Source organism: Macaca mulatta, chromosome 1 (genome assembly GCF_049350105.2).
Source record: "Macaca mulatta isolate MMU2019108-1 chromosome 1, T2T-MMU8v2.0, whole genome shotgun sequence".
NCBI lineage: Eukaryota > Metazoa > Chordata > Mammalia > Primates > Cercopithecidae > Macaca > Macaca mulatta.
In genome coordinates, this window is record NC_133406.1 from 131,474,429 (window position 1) to 131,492,558 (window position 18,130).

The window sequence follows — 18,130 nt, forward strand, 5'->3', positions numbered from 1 at the left end:
ACCATGCCTGGCTAATTTTTGTATTTTTAGTAGAGACGGGGTTTCACCATGTTGGTTGGGCTGGTCTTGAACTGCTGGCTTCAGGGTGATCCACCTGCCTCAGTCTCCCACTGCCTCGGTCTCCCAAAGTGCTGGGATTACAGGCGTGAGCCACTGCGCCCAGCCGCATTGAAGGTTTTCAAGCTGACAAATGGGAAGCACCATGGGGGCAAGGCTGAAGGCACAGAGATTGGTTAGGAAGCCAGAATCCAGGTAACAAGTCAGGAGGGCCTGAACCAAAGCTGGCAATGAGGATGGAGATGGGGACAAATCTGGGGGTTTAGGGAAATGGTGGCAGATGGAAAGGGCTGAATAGAGCAAGGGAAGAGGCTTGGACGAGCTCCAGATTTCTGGCTTGGGTAGCCAAGGTCAGGAATAAAAGTAGAGGATCCCGTTTCAAACAGGTATGGAAGGCAAGCAGGAGGCAAGACATCAAGTTTAGTTTGGGGCATTTTGAGTTTGAGCTACCTTTGGGACATCTAAGTAGAGAGGTCCAGTAGGCGGGTAGACCACTGTTTGGATGAACAATGTAGATTTGGGGATAGTTGTGGGTTGATCCTGGAGTGGATGAGACGGGCCAGGCAAAATACACAGAGTGAGAAGTGAAGAGGGCCCAGGGGAGACTCCAGGGAAACGGCAGCTGGGGAGGAGCAGAGGCGAAGAAGCCAGGAGAAAAGAGGGTTTGCAGGAGAGGGGAGTGGGCTCAAATAAGAAGTGCATTGGATTTGGCAATCAAGAGGTTATAAGGGTCCTTGGCAAGCCTGGTTTTGAATGAAGTGGTGGATCTGGAAGCCAGATTGCAGGGATTATGAAAGAAACAACAGATAAACAAGATCTCCAGAAAGCTAGGATTTCAGGAATTGGAAGAACGCAGAATTTTAAAGGGCCGAGCAAAGCAGAAAGAACTGGTTCGGTCAGGAGCCTTCGGAAGCCTGGATGCGGGAGGTTTCTTCCTGACGTTATCGGGTATGTGGGGATCCCTGCTGACTGAGAGGAGAGTAAAGGTGGCTCCTGACAGTATCAGCCTGTGGTCTGGGACTTCCGGGCCCAGGTGGTTCAGTCTTGAAAGAAGCCAGACAGGGCGACAAGCAGCCGCCTCAGCCTGAGCAGCACCACGCAGCAGAAAGCATTTGGATTTTGGAGCGGGTGTCGCGCCCCTACTTATTGGTTACACAACTGTAGACATGTTACAGCACGTCTTCCCTTTCAGAGTTGTTATGAGAACTCAGTGAGGCACATTTCTGTCGAGAAAATTGTGCCCTATCTTCTGCAACATAACGCAATTTAAATTCCAAGATCCTGAATTATAATTCATGATTAGCTTTTATCTCTTTTCTCATTACCCTCTTTCCCTTGAACACCTAATTCCCCCTCAGGGCCTCAGCTGCCATTTTCAGGCTTCCAGTTCCTAAATTACTCGTCCTGACTTCTCATCTATAGTTCCAAATGTTTGTGTCTATCCTCACTTCGGATATCGCACCCTCACTGCAAACTCTACCTTGTCCAACATCGGTATCTTGGAGCCTGTTAGCCTTTCCAAATTCCTCAGTTTAGTCAGGTCTACCACCTTCTTCTCACTTCCCAAGCTTACAAACTCAAGCGTTGTCTGTGAGATTTACAGTGTCAGTGTTCTAGCAGGGACCAGATGGTTACTTAAATGGTGCAACCGAGGAGAGTTTAACAAAGGAATTATTTTACAACTGTGTGGGCAAGGCTAAGGGAAACGAATAAGGGATGGAAAAGCATCTCCTGGAAGGACCCGTGGGGAGCTCCCCTTTGACCTGAAGGGGCAGAGGAAAAGCAGGTCCTGGAGCCTAAAGAGAGCAGCTATCACTGTGGGACTAGCTGACAAGCCCTGTGGCTTTTGGTGGAGGGACAGAGTCAACTCCATGACGGCACAGGGAGGAAGAAAATTCTCCCATCTCATCCTCCAACACCTCTCTCCTGCTGTTGCCTTCCATTGACTAAAACCAACCAAAGCCAGGGCCCAGGGGAGCCTGTGGTGCAGTCCATGAAAGGTCAGCACAGAGAAAGACAGAGGATGAACCTGGGGAGAAATGTAAAACATCTGCCACGCCTGCTGTTTTTTATACACCCTTTAGCCAATGTGTTTCCAAACTCTTGTTTATTCATTTTTAATATTAATAAGAATTGGCTGGGAGTGGTGGCTCCAGCCTGTAATCCCAGCACTTTGGGAGGCCAAGGCAGGTGGATCACCTGAGGTCAGAAGTTTGGGACCAGCCTGGCCAACATGGTGAAACCCCATCTCTACTAAAAATACAAAAATTAGCCGGGAATGGTGGTGCGTGCCTGTAATCTCAGTTACTTGGGAGGCTGAGGCAGGAGAATTGCCTGAACCTGGGAGGCAGAGGTTACAGTGAGCCAAGATCGCACCACTGTACTCCAGCCTGAGTGACAGAGTGAGACTTTGTCTTAAGTAAAAAAAAAATAAGAAGAAGAATTAATAATCTGTCAAGTATGTACTATAGTCCTGGCACAATGCACATGATCTCATTTAGTTTTTATAATATGAGGCAAGGAGTTTTACCTTAATTTTACAGATGTAGAAACTGAAACTTAGAGAGTTCAAGTTTACTTCATACAATGAGTAAGTGAGAGTCTGAACTTGAACCCAGTTGTGTGTGATCCTATAACCTCACCGAGCTATGTTTCTGTCCTGGGCAACCTCTCCCCAATTCATCCCTTCCTCTCCATTTCGTGGGTACTGCCTGGTCCAGGCCCTCCAGAGCATCCTTTATGCCTGATTTAAGTTGCACTCCTTCCACTGGGCCTTGGCAAAGGTCTCTCTCTCTATCTATATATACATATATAGATATGTGCTCCAGAGCTCTGGTTTTGGTATATATGTAATATATATAAAATATGTATATTATAGATAATATACTATATATTTAGTATATATTATTATATTATATAGATAATATATTATCTATATAATATACTATCTATTTATTATATATTATATTATATAATTAAATTATATATAATTATATTATATAAAATATATTATATAATATATATTATATATTATATATTATCTATATAACATATATAATACATATTATCTATATATATTATATATATAAAAAATAGAGAGAGAGAGAGAGAGAGAGTCTTGCTCTGTTGCCCAGGCTGGAGTGCAGTGGCGCAATCTCGGCTCACTGCAACCTCTGCCTCCCGGGCTCAAGTGATTTTCGTGCCTCAACCTCCCGGATAGCTGGGATTACAGGCATGCACCACCATGCCCGTATCATTTTTGTATTTTTAATAGAGATGGGGTTTCACCATGTTGGTCAGGCTGGTCTGAACTACTGACCTAAAGTGATCTGCCCACCTCAGCCTCCCAAAGTGCTGGGATTATAGGCATGAGCCACTGTGCCCGGCCTTTGGCTAAGTACTCTAAGCCACAGTCTCTTTTCTCAATGGAACAACATCTCTGAGACCAGGAACTGTGCCTGATGCAATTTTCCAATCTCACACTTCTAGCCCAGGGCCAGACATAGGCAGTGCTCAGGGAATGTTTAGTGACTGGGGATGTGGGACTGAAGCCTCCATACATCTTCAACATGCCCCTAACCCGCAGAGTTTAAACATTTGTCTGCCTGAGGCTGCACGTGGTGATGTCTGGAGACCCATTCACAGCTCTGGCTAAATCTTCCTACTGTTCCTTCCCCATCTCATCCTCCAACTCCCCATAGACTGAAATCCAGGCCATGTAACTCCAGTTCCTTTTTAAGATGTGTGCCCTCAGACATACTGCTAGAGCTCCAATTTCCTCCTTTGTAAAACTGGGAAAATAAAATATACTTTACCACATTTACAACATTGATGTGTTGATTAAATAAGATGAGGAATGGAAAAATGCTTTGTAAGTAAAAACCATTCTGCAAATATACAGGATTATGAATGTCCCACTAAGGAAGGCCAGAGGCTTCTGAGTGGGTTCTGAGAGAGAAATCAGAAGTAATTGTATTTTTGAGCTATATGCTGTGAGGGTTTGTGAATGCTGAGATGACCCTTGGGTTTGTCTGTAGTTTAGATGTCAGATTCTGAGACAAAAAAATTCATGCTGCTGGGAGAAGGATGGCAGCTTCATTTTGATACTACTGTAGGGTACGGCTGCTTTGTGTTTTTGGGAAAACAATTACACACACAGACTTGCATGTGAATGATTCCAGTGACTTCACCGCTGCAGGTCCTGGAGAAACTGCAGGGACACCTTGAACTGCTGGAGCAGAACTTTCTGGCCACCAAGGACAAGCATCTGACTTTGCAGCAGCAAGTCCACAAGCACGAATCAACAATTGTCAGTGACTTTGATCCAGAAAGGTCAGGTTTAGACCAACTGTGTAAGGTGGAGGGGTCAAAGGTGATCTCCTTCAGGTGGGATTCTGATGTGGCTGCTGGTTTAGTGCTTGGAGAGTCACTGATCTAGGGTCAGCAAAAACTGTGTCACCAATGAACAAAGTGTCACCCCATGCCACAGACAGCATGGAGGACCTGTTGAGTGTAAGGTACTGTGCTGGACATTGACTCAGATGGAACACCCAAAATGAACAAATGCTTCCTGGAGCAGAGGCATTGTACCAAAATTTTGCAATTTGTTGGATATCATTATAATTGGTTTGGAGACCCAGAGGAGCCTAAGAAAACCCTAGAAAGGCTCACATGATAACCACAGAGGGCCCTCTTCTCAAGTTCCTCCTCTCCTCTCCCTCTCAGCTTTTCCCTTTCTTATCTATCTCTCCCCACACCTGCCTTTATTGTCCTTGCCTGGTTCTCTCTTCTGTCCCCCTCTTTCCCCTTCTCTTTCCCATTCACTGATAATTCCAAGGCACACTGGGCAGGAGGGGGTCATTGTAAAGTTAATGGGTGTCAGGGTGAGGGACCTACAAATCCTGATAAAGGAAAAGTGTTAAAGCTTAAAGTTAAATGATTTCTGAGTTAATTCACATTAGAACCTTGAACACACACTCGAAACTGAAGTTTCTAACTGGTGGTTTTTATGGCACTGTATTCTCCTCTCTTCATTCCAAATAATTTTAAGCTGTATTCCAGGACTCAAGGAGTGGATTCTTTCCCTATAATTTCCTGGTATAAATTAAAATAAACTATTTAGTAGGCTTAATATTTGTAAGTTCAGCCCTTTCTATTCATAGCATTTTAATATGGAATCGTTGTTGCCAAATTTTTTAATGGTTTACATTTCAGCCCTAGCGTTCTGTGGTATTTTTTTCCCCAAGGTATGGCTTTACTTTTCCAAAATGAATGGAATCTCTGTCTACCTTTATTTCAATACTGAGTAATTAGACAGTAAGGATGAGGTTTTAATATTGATTTTTTCCCAAAGGCTTTTTTGGGGGGTAGGGGAAGAAAGAACGCTGCATGCTTCAGCTATTTAAAATTAATAGAGTAAGGATATTTATTTTCCAAAGAATCTCCTGTTTGGGCAGTCATTTTAAAGACAAACTTCTGTGCACATTAAGACCAAAGTTATTCAATGTCTTATTTATATCCTAGTTACAACCACACTGTGCCTGGCACGAGTATAAATAAAAAGAACTTCAACTGCAATTACATTCCATATATGGCAGAAGCTTTCAGCACAGGCAAGGGAGGGACCCAGCCTTTCCCAAATCTCAGCTAAAGCCACCTCAGGACAGGCAAAGACTCATCAGCTCCCGAATGGTCCTCTTGTTCTCAAATAGGCATAATGTGACAAGGGACAGAATCCTATACAACCCTTGGGTTCCTGATATGTCAAGAACCTTCTAAGTGTTGAATCCAAAGGCTAATGCAGAGGGCTTTCTGGAGGGGCAAGAATTCTGCAAATTCATTGACTAGTCCTTCATTTACATCACCTGCTGTGCTCTCATTAAAGCCTTCTCATTATTACCTTTACAAGGTAATATGCAAAAATATTTGCTTGGATTTCATGCATCTTGCTTATCAGAATGTAGTCCAATAGTAATTTGACTCTTTCACATACTAACACCAGAAGCCAAGAATTCAAGAAATGGGGTTCTACCTTCATCAGCCACTTCTCCCTGAGAGTCTCAGCATGAAATCTTATCTTCCGCTTTATAGAAAAGATCACAACTTCCCTCAAAAATGTCTCTTCCATCTCCAAATCCCCATGTTTTCACCTCCTCTCCCTTCTTTAATTTGCTCTCCAGCCTCTCTAGCCATGATCCTTGAACCCATCCCTTTCTACTACCTTGAGGCGTTGCTCCATCATTTCATTTCTTTTATTGTTATTATTATTAGAGATGGAGTCTTGCTCTGTTGCCCAGGTTGGAGTGCAGTGGCATGATCTTGGTTCACTGCAACCTCTACCTTCCAGGTTCAAGTGATTCTCCTGCCTTAGCCTCCAGAGTAGCTGGGATTAAAGGTGCATGCCACCATGCCTGACTATTTTTTTTTGTAGTTTTAGTAGAGACGGGGTTTCACCGGGTTGGCCAGGCTGGTCTTGAACTCCTAACCTCAAGTGATCCGCCCGCCTCGGCCTCCCAAAGTGCTGGGATTACAGGCATGAGCCACCGTTCCCCAGGCTCATTTCTTTTAAACTTTCAGTCTCTCCTTGTCCCCTGTTTCATTCTCTTCTGCCTGCAAGATCACAACATATTTTCCTATATTTTATTCAATTATTACTTTGTTTTTTTCATGCTTAGATCTTTGTCCCACCACTTATTGGTTAGGGCAGGCTTTCCCCACTGTTTGAGAAAGCTCCTTATATCAGATACAAAACCTCCACGTGTATACAGAGCTGTTTCTATTCCATCACATGGATCTATGTTTCTATTTCTACATTATCCACACAGTTTTAAATTATTATAGGTTAGTGTATATTTATGCTTTCTTTTTTAAAAAAATTTTCTGTTAGCTATTCTTATACACTCCTCTTACTAATAAACTTTATAATCAGTTCACCAAGTTTCTTAATGAAATTTCATGAGGATTTTGCTTAGGATGGTATTGAATTTAAAGGTTAGGTTGGGAAGAACTGAAATCTTTGCAGTGAGTATTCCCGTCCAGGGGCATGCTTTCTTCATGTAGGTTTTACACATTTTTTGTTAAGTTTATTACTAGACATTTTATAGTTTTTCTGAGTATAGTTGACAGATGTTTTCTCTAATTGATATTATAGGAAATATTTCTATATTGTATATTCAGCTTGTACTGGGCTACCTTATGCAATTCTCTTCTTAGTGTTTTGTTGATTTTTAGTTGATTGTGTTCATTTTTAAGTATGACAATCCGTAGCATCTGAAAATATTAAGAAGCTTTTTACTCTAGAATATTTGTATTGTACTTTCTTTTCTCTCCAACTCTTATATGTCTCATTTCTTTTTCTTTATTTCATTTGCTAGGTTTTCCAGAACAATAGTGAATAATTAATGCCAGTGACAGACAGCATTTTTTTTTTCAGACCAAGTCTCACTCTTGTCCAGGCTGGAATGCAGTGGCACAATCATAGCTCATTGCAACCTCAGACTCCTGGACTCCGGGATCCTCTCACCTCAGCCTCCTGAGTGGCAGGGACTACAGGTGCATGCCACCATGCCCAGCTAATAAAAAAATTTTTTTGTAGAGACAGGGTCTCCCTATGTTGTCCAGGCTAGTCTTGACCTCCCAGGCTCAAGTGATCCTCCCACGCCTTGGCCTCCCAAAGTGTCAGGATTACCGGTGTGAGCCATAAAAGACAGCATTCTCGTCAATGTTACTAATAATAATGAGAATTCTCCCAGGTATGATTCAAGTAAATAAGCTTCATCAAGAAAGTTTTCTTCTATTCCTAGCTTTTTAGAACTAGGGCTTTTGCTGTTATTTAATTTAATAAAATGTTTAATCGAATGGGATTTAGAAATCTAGTTTTTCTCCTTTAATCTATTAATGTAGTGGAATATATTAATAAATATCCTAATGTTGAACCACAGAATGAGTTGGGCAATTTTCCCTTTTCTTTTCATGTTCTGGAAGAGTCTAATAACATAGGACTCATCTGTTGCTTAAAAGTCTTGATAGAATTATGTTTAGTGAACTCTGAGGTTCTATACAAGTGTTTCAGGGGCCTGCATATACTTGATTTAAATTTCTCCTGTGAAAATATATATTGAAATATATACTTCCAAACTGTAATAAATTACATTTTAAACTATGTAATATATAAAAATTAACATACTAGAGACATTGAAAAATTTTTTAAAAGGCTTGGTAGAACTCACCCATTATCCTACTCTTCATGACTTTCGTGGAGTAGATTTTTGACAATTTCCATTTTTCTCTGGTTATTAGTCTTTTCATATTTTCTACCTTTTTAAAGTGAATTTTAATAATTTATATTATCCTAGAAACTTGCCCAATTCACCTAAATTTTAAATGGTGTTGATATGAATTTTCCAGTGCCTTTTGATTTAAAATGTTTCCTATTTTTCCTTTCTCATTCTTAATGTTATTCGTTTTTTGGACTTCCAGTGATTTGTTTTATAGATATTTTGGAAAAAAACATGTTTTATTTTATTGATCAAATTATTTTAAGTGTCATGTATTTCTAGTAATTTTATGAATTCTTTTCTGCGGTTTATTTTATATTCCCTTTTCTATCTTCCTGATTTAAATAGTTTATTGATTGTTGATTTTTTTCCAATAATGCATTTAAGACTAGAAGTTTTCCTCAGAGTACTGCTTTAACTGCATTACATTTGATTTCCTATGTTATTCTCTCATTTGTCATTGACTTGTAAGTTATGCCTAATATTCATTTTTGTTTCCTATTTAATCCAAAGCTATTTAGGTATTAAAATTTCTAATTAAATAGGGTTTTCTTGGGGGGCTATGTTTTCGTTGTTAATGTCTAGTGATAAGAGAATGTAGGTAGTATAATTTTTAATATTTTGGATTTTCTTGAAATTTTTCTTTGTGGACTGTTACAAGGTAAATTTTTATAAATGTAACAGATTTGAAGAAAATGGATTCTCTTTGTTGGGTAAAATATATATTTATATACACATACATATATTCATATGGGTTAGAACTTGTTAATTAAATTATTCAGATATCTAATATTCTTCCTCTTTTTAAATTCACGTAAATTTCCATAGAATCACAGTTCTTAGAATCCCTTGTAAGGGACCTCAAAATCATCAAATCCGGATAAGTAAGGTACAGTATTGTTATCCCAGGTTATAAGTGAGACATTGGAGGCCCAGAAATGCTAAGTGATTTGTACACGGATACGCAGCTAATGGAGAGCAGGTGAAGATCAGAGCCCAGGCTGTCAGAGAAACTATGAACAGTCATGAGGGCTCCCATTATCCTTTGTGCCAGAAGACAGGCCACATTAATAATATAAATCAGTACTGTATTCAAGAACCGTCGTTATTAATTAGAATGCCAACTACATAGCCCAGAAGATGCCTGTGTGTTTATGTTTACTTAGAAAAGTGGAAGGTGAAATCTTCAAGTTGGAGATGCTACTTGAAGATGTTAAAGAGAAAATGGATGAAAGCAAATATACTTCAGCTCCTTCTCTTCCTGTGAGTTCTCCAGTTACCCTGGATGACTTGGCCTCTACCTCCTCTTCACTCTCAAATGAGGTAATACAGCAATGTACAGCCTAATTTTGTGCCAGGAAAAATGGTATTTATGCATTTATAGACTCCTAATTCATGGATTCACTGAATTTCATTTTAATATCTCATGAAAACTTAACTTTCCAAAGTCCCATGAATTATATTATTTTAAATGGAACCAGCTTTTAAAGATTAGAAGCATTTCAAGTGTTAATTTTTGAAACATCTTTATAGTTTAGGATGTAACAATGCTGTTTAAACCCATTAAACCACTGAAGAGCTATTTCTTCCAGATGAATAAGAAAGTTTTTATAGATCATGTCTGGAAGAAATAATTTTTTTTTCTTCATAGTTTTGTACTCACCCAGGCAGGAGTGTGGTGGCACAATCTCAGCTCACTCCAACCTCTGCCTCCCAGACTCAAGTGATTCTCCTGCCTCAGCCTTCCAAGTAGCTGGGATTACAGGCCCATGCCACCACTGCCTGGCTAATCTTTTTTTATATTTTTGGTAGAGAAGGGGTTTCACCATGTTGGCCAGGCTGGTCTCAAACTCCTGACCTCAAGTGATCCACCTGCTTGGCCTCCCAAAGTGTTGGGATTACAGGCGTGAGCCACCTGAAAATAAAGAATAGCACACTCAGTGAAATAATTATTTCCCATGAATCCACTTCTACATTTTCCTTTTCTCAAGTTAAATTCTTTTGGATTTCTACATATGCAAGATTCAGAATTCAAATCAACCACCACTGTCTTTCTACACTTTTTGCCTTTGTAGCCTCAACTTTCAGAACATTCAGACTAAAATTAAAATTCTCAGAAATGGAATCATTTAAATCAATACCTTAAATTGACTCTTTAGTTTCATACAGTATTTGAAGCCACAGCCTGGGGCTGATATTCCAACTTGAATGAGGATTTTGTCAGAGCAAAGGACAAAGTGACAAAGATTATGTCAACGTTAGCCCTTCCGAAGAAGTGTTTGCCTCCTCAAAGCACTTACCTGCCTGGCAAAATCTCACTCATTCAAGTCCCAGCTCTACTGTCAGGTCATTTATGCACTCCTAGTCAGCCACCCTCCTCACCCCCAAGCCCCCCGATCCCCTGCACCTGGAGGAATTCTTGGCCCCAGCCTCTGTGTCCCCGCAGCACTGGGTCTCGTTTGTCTCTGTGACTCTGCCCTCATCTTTGAATCCTGAATGTCCAGCTGAAAGCCCAGGAGAGTCGATGCTTCATAGAGGAAGCCCTGAGCCACTGCGGATGTAACAGCCCATCTCAAGGCACCCAAGCAGTCTCCAGGCTCACAGCGGCTGCCCTGCTAGTCTTGGACCTGCAGGAGTCGCGAGTCTTTGTGAGGCCACCTCAGGGTTGGCCCTGCCCTCTACCTGGCGGCTCCCTGGGTCTGGATCTGCTCTTCTTTACTTGGTCCCAAGTTTACAGATACTGTTGTGAAATGATGAGAACTCTCTAAATAACTTTGTGGTAAGTGGCCCTGGAAAGAGTCTACTGCTGGCATCCTTCATTCACTCAGCAGTATGTATTGCTATATGCTAGCCCTTTTCTAGGTACTGGGGATACAACATGAACAACAGACAAATCACCTGCCCTCAAGATGCTTACATTTCTGTGAGAGAGACATATACTTAACAAATAAGCTGAGTGCAGTGGCTCACGTCTGTGATCCCAGCACTTTGGGAGGCTGAGGCAGGCGGATCATGAGGTCAGGAGTTTGAGACCAGCCTGGCCAACATGGTGAAACACCGTCTCCACTAAAGATACAAAAAATTAGCCAGGTGTGGTGGTGCACACCTATAATCCCAGCTACTTGGGAGGCTGAGGCAGGAGAATCGCTTGAACCTGGGAGGTGGAGATTGCAGTGAGCCAAGATTGCGCCATTGCACTCTGGTCTGGGCGACAGGGCAAGACTCCATTTCAAAAAAAAAAAAAAATTAAATTAACATATAATTATTAAATGTTAAAAGCATGGTGCAGAAAATAATAATACATTCTGCATGACTCTGAAGCCAGACTGCCTGGGTTCACATACTGGCTCTGTCACTTATTAGCTTTGTGATCTTAGGAAAGTTATGCAACCTCTCTGTGCCTCAGTTCTCTCTTCTGTAAAATGGGGATAATAATACTTGCTTCACGGGGCTGTTACAATGTTTAAATGAGGTAATATAAGTAATGTGTTGAAAATAGGGCCTGGCTCACAATAAGCACATTACTCCTGTAATAGTCATGTAATAGTCATGCTATCATGACTATTAAGTAATGGGATATGACCAAAAGTAACTAAATGCAGAAGGTTTGAATTACTAAGGGAGAAGGTTTTTCAGAGAAGGTGAGATTTGGACTGAGTCTTGGAGGATGAGAAGGCAGCTAGGTAAGGAGCTGGGGGAGACGGGTGGGGACGCCAGGCAGGATGTTATGGTGTCTTACGGGCACTGTAGGGATGCTGAACTGATTTTGAGTTACCTCCCGTGGGACTGTGGCTCTAATTCAAGTCCTTTTGTGTGGCTCTCCAGGTTCCCGAGGAGCACCCTGGCCACCCTCCTGGGCCTCGAGGCTCAGGTGGGAGTGAGGCGACAGGGACACCCCAAGGAGGGCCGCAGGAGGCCCCCAAGGAGGAGCTCTGTGAGCTGACCCCGCAGATGTGAGTTCTCGCCCTGCAGCCCCAGCAGACACAGGACACAGCAAGAGGCCCTTTCCTCATACAGCCTCCAGAGGGGCCCACGGGGCTCCCACAGGAAAAGCAGTCTTGGACCACGAGTTACAAAGCCTGGGAGCCTGGCTCCTCACCTGCCCCACCAGCAGGGCCTGGCTAGCCTCTGCAACCCTCTGGGCAGAGATCTGAGGGACGGGACGGCTGGGGCTGGGGGACAGGGGGAGAGGTGAAGGTCAGATGGCCACACGAGGCCCACAGCACTCTTTGCCTTAGGTTGCTCGCTCCCACCATCCCAGGGGTGCTAAATTAAATTCCCAATGACTCTGCCAGAATAAAGCCAAATGATTCCAAATAGTGGAGCTCCCGGGTAGCTCAAGAACTGATTCTAAAATTCAAACTGCTTTTTTTTTCTTTTTAAATTAGTTACCTAAATGGTCATTATGGAGATGCAACTGTCCAGAACCAGCCAGACCAAGTGGCCATGAGGCTGTCTTCTAACTCTGGGGTAATGTCCTGCAGCCACGGCCTGGCTGGGCTCTTCTCATTGTTGGTTCTTTAACTAAAACCAGTGTTGCCGAATGTGACTGTGAAATTGGCATAATCAAGATCATCTGCCTCTTCCTAATGGCATCCTTGGTGTCAGTGCTGGTGATGGCTGGTACTGCTGACAGTTTCTGACTTTCGGCACTCCTGAGAAACTTGGCAGGCGTACCTAGACCGGAGCGTCTCCAACTTCGCTAAGCCTACGAATCAGCTGCAGATCTTGTTAAAATGCAGGCTCTGATTCAGTAAGTTTGGGGTGAGCCTGCAATTCTGCATTGCTAACAAGCCCCAGGTGATGCCAAAGCTGCTGGTTCTGGTCTGGGGACCACACTTGAAGTTCCGAGGGTCTAGAGATTATTTCATTTTGAATGAATTGGAAATGCTGGGATTAACAACCCTGGGGTCTTAAATGATAGCAATATTATAATAAGCAGTAGTAAACAATGATATAATAATTCTGTTGGCTCAGAGCTTTACAGTTTGCAGAGTCTTTTTGTTGAGGAAGAGTAATTTAGAAAGGTGAGATTTGTTCAGGGTAAATGATAGGCGATATTAAAGCCCAGGTCTCCAACTCAGGAAGAGGGGCACCTCCCTGCATTCTGCTAATGTAAATCTGCCTTAAATGTCAAGTGCAGGAGTAACCCTGTAAGCTTAGCAGTGATAAAATATATATTAAAAAAAAAACAAAAAAACCAAACACACAGGAAAAATGGATGAAAAAACCCTTTTTAAAAAATTATAAAACTGATACATGCTTATTACAAAAGAAATGAGAAAATAAAGAAAAGTGTAAAGAAGAAACTTCCACTGAGAAGAAAATCAATGCTAATTTTTTTTTTTTTTGAGACAGTCTCGCTCTGTTGCCCAGGCTGGAACGCAATGGTGCGATCCCGGCTCACTGCAACCTCCACCTCCTGGGTTCAAGTGATTCTCCTGCCTCAGCCTCCTGAGTAGCTGGGATTACAGGCATGTGCCACCACGCCTAGCTAATTTTTGTATTTTTAGTAGAGAGGGGGTTTCACCATGTTGCCCACACTGGTCTAGAACTCCCGACCTCAAGTAATACACCCACCTCAGCCTCCCAAATTGCTGGGATTACAGGTGTGAGCCACTGTGCCTGACCCATTGCTAATATTTTAGTGTATTTCCTTCCAGTCTTTTTTTCTCCTATATATACATTTTGGCCAAAATAGGATTTTACTATATATATATATATAGTTTTATGCTTTTCATTTAATGTTATATTTTGAGCAGCTCTCCACATCACTTAGAATAAACCTATCACTTCATTTTTGATGACTGCACTATATTTCATTATATTAATGTACTCTGACACATTTAGACAATCTCTCATTGATGGACGTTTCGTTTTTTCCAGTTCTTTGATATCATAAACATTGCTTCAGGTAACATCATTTGACATGCAAACTTTTGTAGTTGATCATTTCTTTAGAATAAAACCCTAGGATTGCAGTTAATGGTTCAAATGGTACATGCTGAAAATTCTGATAATCTGGCCTTTAGGAAGGCCGTGGGGGTTTTATAGGCTGAGGGCGTGCGTGGGAATGTTGGTGTCTCCAGTTTGAGCCTACCCCAGACATTTTTTTCTTTTTCCAACTTTTGCTAAATGCATAAGTGAAAACTGATATCTCATTATTTTAAACTGGCTATTTTTGAAATTCAACCTATTTTCATGTTTCTTGGCCACTCGCACCTCCTCCTTGACAATACTGATATTTTAAATTGTTTACAAAACTGAAACCATAGTCAATTAAAAAAATGTAGATGGACAACTGAGAAAATATTAAGAGCAAATAATGTTCATTGCTGAGAACTTCATTATATCAAATGCTGTGACAAATTCCCCAAGGAACAGAACTGTGGTTAAGAACACAAGTATACTGGCCGGACGTAGTGGCTCACACCTATAATCCCAGCACTTTGGTAGGCCAAGGCGGGTGGATCACTTGAGGTCAGGAGTTTGAGACCAGCCTGACCAACATGGTGAAACCCTGTCTCTACTAAGACATACAAAGATTAGCTGGGTGTGGTGGTGTGTGCCTCTGGTCCCAGCTACTTGGAAGGGAGGCTGAGGTGGGAGAATCGCTTGAAACTGGGAGGGAGGCGGAGGTTGCAGTGAGCCAAGATTGCGCCACTGCACTCCAGCCTGGGCAACACAGAGAAACTCCATCTCAAAAAAAAAAAAAAACAAAAAACAAAAAACACAACATACCAGTCAGATAGGTAAAAGTTCAAATCCCAGCTCTCCTACTTACTCATGATGCGACCTTGCCAAGTTGCTTAAATCCTCTGAGCCTCATATTACTCACCATTAAAATGGAGACAATGTGCCAGGATGGCTGGAAGTATTAAAGAGACTATAAAAGAAGCACGTGGCACATCATGAACAACTAACAAATGGTAACAGGAAAACACTGAAACCCTCCAAGAAAATTAATGGACAAAGGACATGAGCTAAAGTCACAAGTAAGTCCGGGCGCAGTGGCTCACGCCTGTAATCCCAGTACTTTGAGAGGCCGAGGAGGGCGAATCATGAGGTCAGGAGCTTGAGACCAGCCTGGCTAACATGGTGAAACTCTGTCTCTACTAAAAAAAAAAAAAAAAAAAGTAGCTGGGGATAGTGGTGGGCACCTATAATCCCAGCTACTCAGGAGGCTGAGCCAGGAGAATCACTTGAACCCGGGAGGCGGAGGTTGCAGTGGGCCGAGATTGGGCCACTGCACTCCAGCCTGGGCAACAGAGTGAGACTCCGTCTCAGGGAAAAAAAAAAAAAAGTCACAAGTAGGAAATACAACCAATAAATCAACATCTAGTAACAGACTTACTTCCTTTCGTCAAGGAGGAAATGCAAATTAACACAAAAAGTGACCCCCCCCCCCCCCCGCCTCATTCAATTAGCAGAAACATTTTCAAGTGGTAATTCCTGATGCAGAGGAAGGTGTGGTCAAACTGAGCCGACCACATTGTTGGTGGCTGTGAAATCTGTACAACTTTTGTGGAAAGCCATTTGGCAATATAGGTCATCACACAAACATGTTCGCAACCTTTGGCCCAGACATTTCCTCAGGCAGTAATCCAAGATGTGGAAAAAGCTATGTGTACAATGATACTTCTGCCATTGTTTATAATGATGGGAAAAGTACATTTATTTTTTACTTACATAAAGGGTAAGACCATAGTCAAAAACACAGTGGGTGGTATCAGCCCTCACAGGTCAGTGGAGTAATTGTTTTGTGTTAGAAAGGGACATACAAGCAAGCATTTAGGCCCCCAGACAGTCCCTAAACCTTGTTTTAATTCATAGCTGAATCTATTTCTTTGGAAAGGCTTTTAGAACTCTACTAGCCAGTGGTCAGATTAATAGACCTAAAACTTATGTTCCTAAATCTGTTCATTCTCTGGTGAAGCTTGGAGTAATTTGAAACTAAGGGAAACATAAAAAGGGGAAAGTATTCTGACATCTGTATACCAGATTTTAAAATCTGTTTAGAGGAGGAAAGAAGCAAGCCAGGGTGGAAACTTCCATTCTTCAGTCCAGGACGTGAGAGATGCAGCCCCAACTGAGTGAGACATCAGAACTAAGGATGGGCTCTTTCTTCTTTTCCTCCTGTCCCCCTGCGCCTCCGTTTCCCCATCTGGAGGAGAGGTTTGGCGAGTCTCTCTCTCTGCCTGATGTGGCAAGTTCAGTCGGACCTTAGCTGCTTGCTGGCCTGTGCGCGGCGTGAGTCACATCCTCTCTAACATCTCCATCCGTGTGCTTTGTGACGCAGGAGGACCCCAGGTGCACTCCAGGAAGGCAGGATTGTGCAGAGACGACGGCACCCAGTCCGAGCTGTGCCTTCTGTCGCAGGCTCCTTGAATGGTGAGGGCTTCTTGCGGCTACATTCCCAGGGTGGGTTGGAGTCAGTCCTGGCATAGTAACTCCAGCGAGGGTGGGCGGCAACTAACTGAGGCCGCTGGCTGAGTTACAGAGTCACAGATCTCAGGCCTGGGCACAGAGCCCAGCCTCCCTCTTACCCTACAGATCCGGTAGCAGTGGTCCTCAACTGGGGAGAACATCAAAATCACCATGAGAGATTTTACAATCATGCACATGCCTCCACCCAACCTACTATCTCAGCATCGCCAGCGGTGGGGCTCTGGTAGGAATAGTGCTTTTAAATCTCCCCAGGTGATTCGGGTAAGCCCCGTTGGTTAAGAATCATGGTTACAGCCCACGGAGGGTGGTCCTGTAGGCTTTTGAACATTGCCCACGTGGGGGAATCTTATCCTGTATAACAAACAGGTCCCACCATCCCTACTCTCTCCTTATGATAAGCAAAAGTCTTCTCTGTTGGGTTTCATCTAAGCCCCCCAGTCCCAGGAACAAGCCTCATCCCTCTTCTCAGGGCTGACTTCTTCCCATTCCTAAGCACTAAATCTTCCAGAGCTAACAAGCTGTAAATCATGTCAAATCCTCAGGAGAAATTCTTTGTTTTTGAAACACCCATTGGTGCAACTATTAATCTGTGTCAATTCAGTATCATTTATCTGAAGCTTCTTTCAGGTAGCGAGAGATGTTACCTCTAAGCTCACTGTGGACTCCAGCCAAAGCTTGGCTCATTGACCTTTGGAAGGTCGAGAGTCAGGGAGGCAGCAGGTGTTAAGCAACCACTATTATATGTACGTAATGAACTCTAATAGAAGCAGATGACCGGGCCTGAAAGACTGAGGCTTCCTGTTAGAAAGCATTCCGTTGTGGGAATGGGCACCTGTCTTAAGTGTTCTAATGAATGTCCACCCCTGAAAAAAGAAACTGCATGAAGCTTGTGCTAAAAATGGTCATGTGTCATCATGTGTGGGTCATTAAACCACCATGTCAGTCATCAGCTTTGAGCTCCCCTTTAATCCAAGGGGCACTCATGAAGCTTACTCACTGAGTCATCCCAGGCCTACTATTTTTATTTATTGAATTAAAGTCTAATTTTGGATTTTTAAAGATTTTACTAAGTATAATGAAAGTATTTTGACATTTAAAAAACATTTTTATTAAGCATTCAAGGTACTAAATTTCTCTCTTCTAAATTCCTAGTGCATACCCTACAGAAGTACATTAAGTACCAAGACAGGAACCAATGTTCCAGACTAAGTCATACTTTTTTATGATAGCCAAGCTGGAAGGATAACCAAGTGTACAATCAAATCTCACAGTGAATCCACTCCTGGGGAGTGATGAGGAGATACACATGACTTATGAATTAAAATCTTGGTAACCTACATAATCCCTGA

General features: G+C 42.4%; 2 protein-coding genes across 2 annotated transcripts in view; one reads left to right on the forward strand and one right to left on the reverse strand.

Moving 5' to 3' along the window:
- Positions 1 to 18,130, forward strand: part of AKNAD1 (AKNA domain containing 1) — a 36,611-nt gene that overhangs the window by 5,633 nt on the left and 12,848 nt on the right. Inside the window, exons 5-9 of the mRNA XM_001086220.5 lie at positions 4,256 to 4,389; positions 9,500 to 9,656; positions 12,159 to 12,286; positions 12,722 to 12,803; positions 16,633 to 16,724. Of these exons, the coding sequence (XP_001086220.3) occupies positions 4,256 to 4,389; positions 9,500 to 9,656; positions 12,159 to 12,286; positions 12,722 to 12,803; positions 16,633 to 16,724 (593 nt within the window). The remainder of the gene's footprint in view (positions 1 to 4,255; positions 4,390 to 9,499; positions 9,657 to 12,158; positions 12,287 to 12,721; positions 12,804 to 16,632; positions 16,725 to 18,130) is intronic.
- The window catches only part of STXBP3 (syntaxin binding protein 3), a 79,259-nt gene continuing 77,913 nt past the window's right edge, over positions 16,785 to 18,130 (reverse strand). Inside the window, exon 23 of the transcript XR_013400383.1 lies at positions 16,785 to 16,908. The gene's annotated coding sequence lies outside the window, so the exon portion shown is untranslated. The remainder of the gene's footprint in view (positions 16,909 to 18,130) is intronic.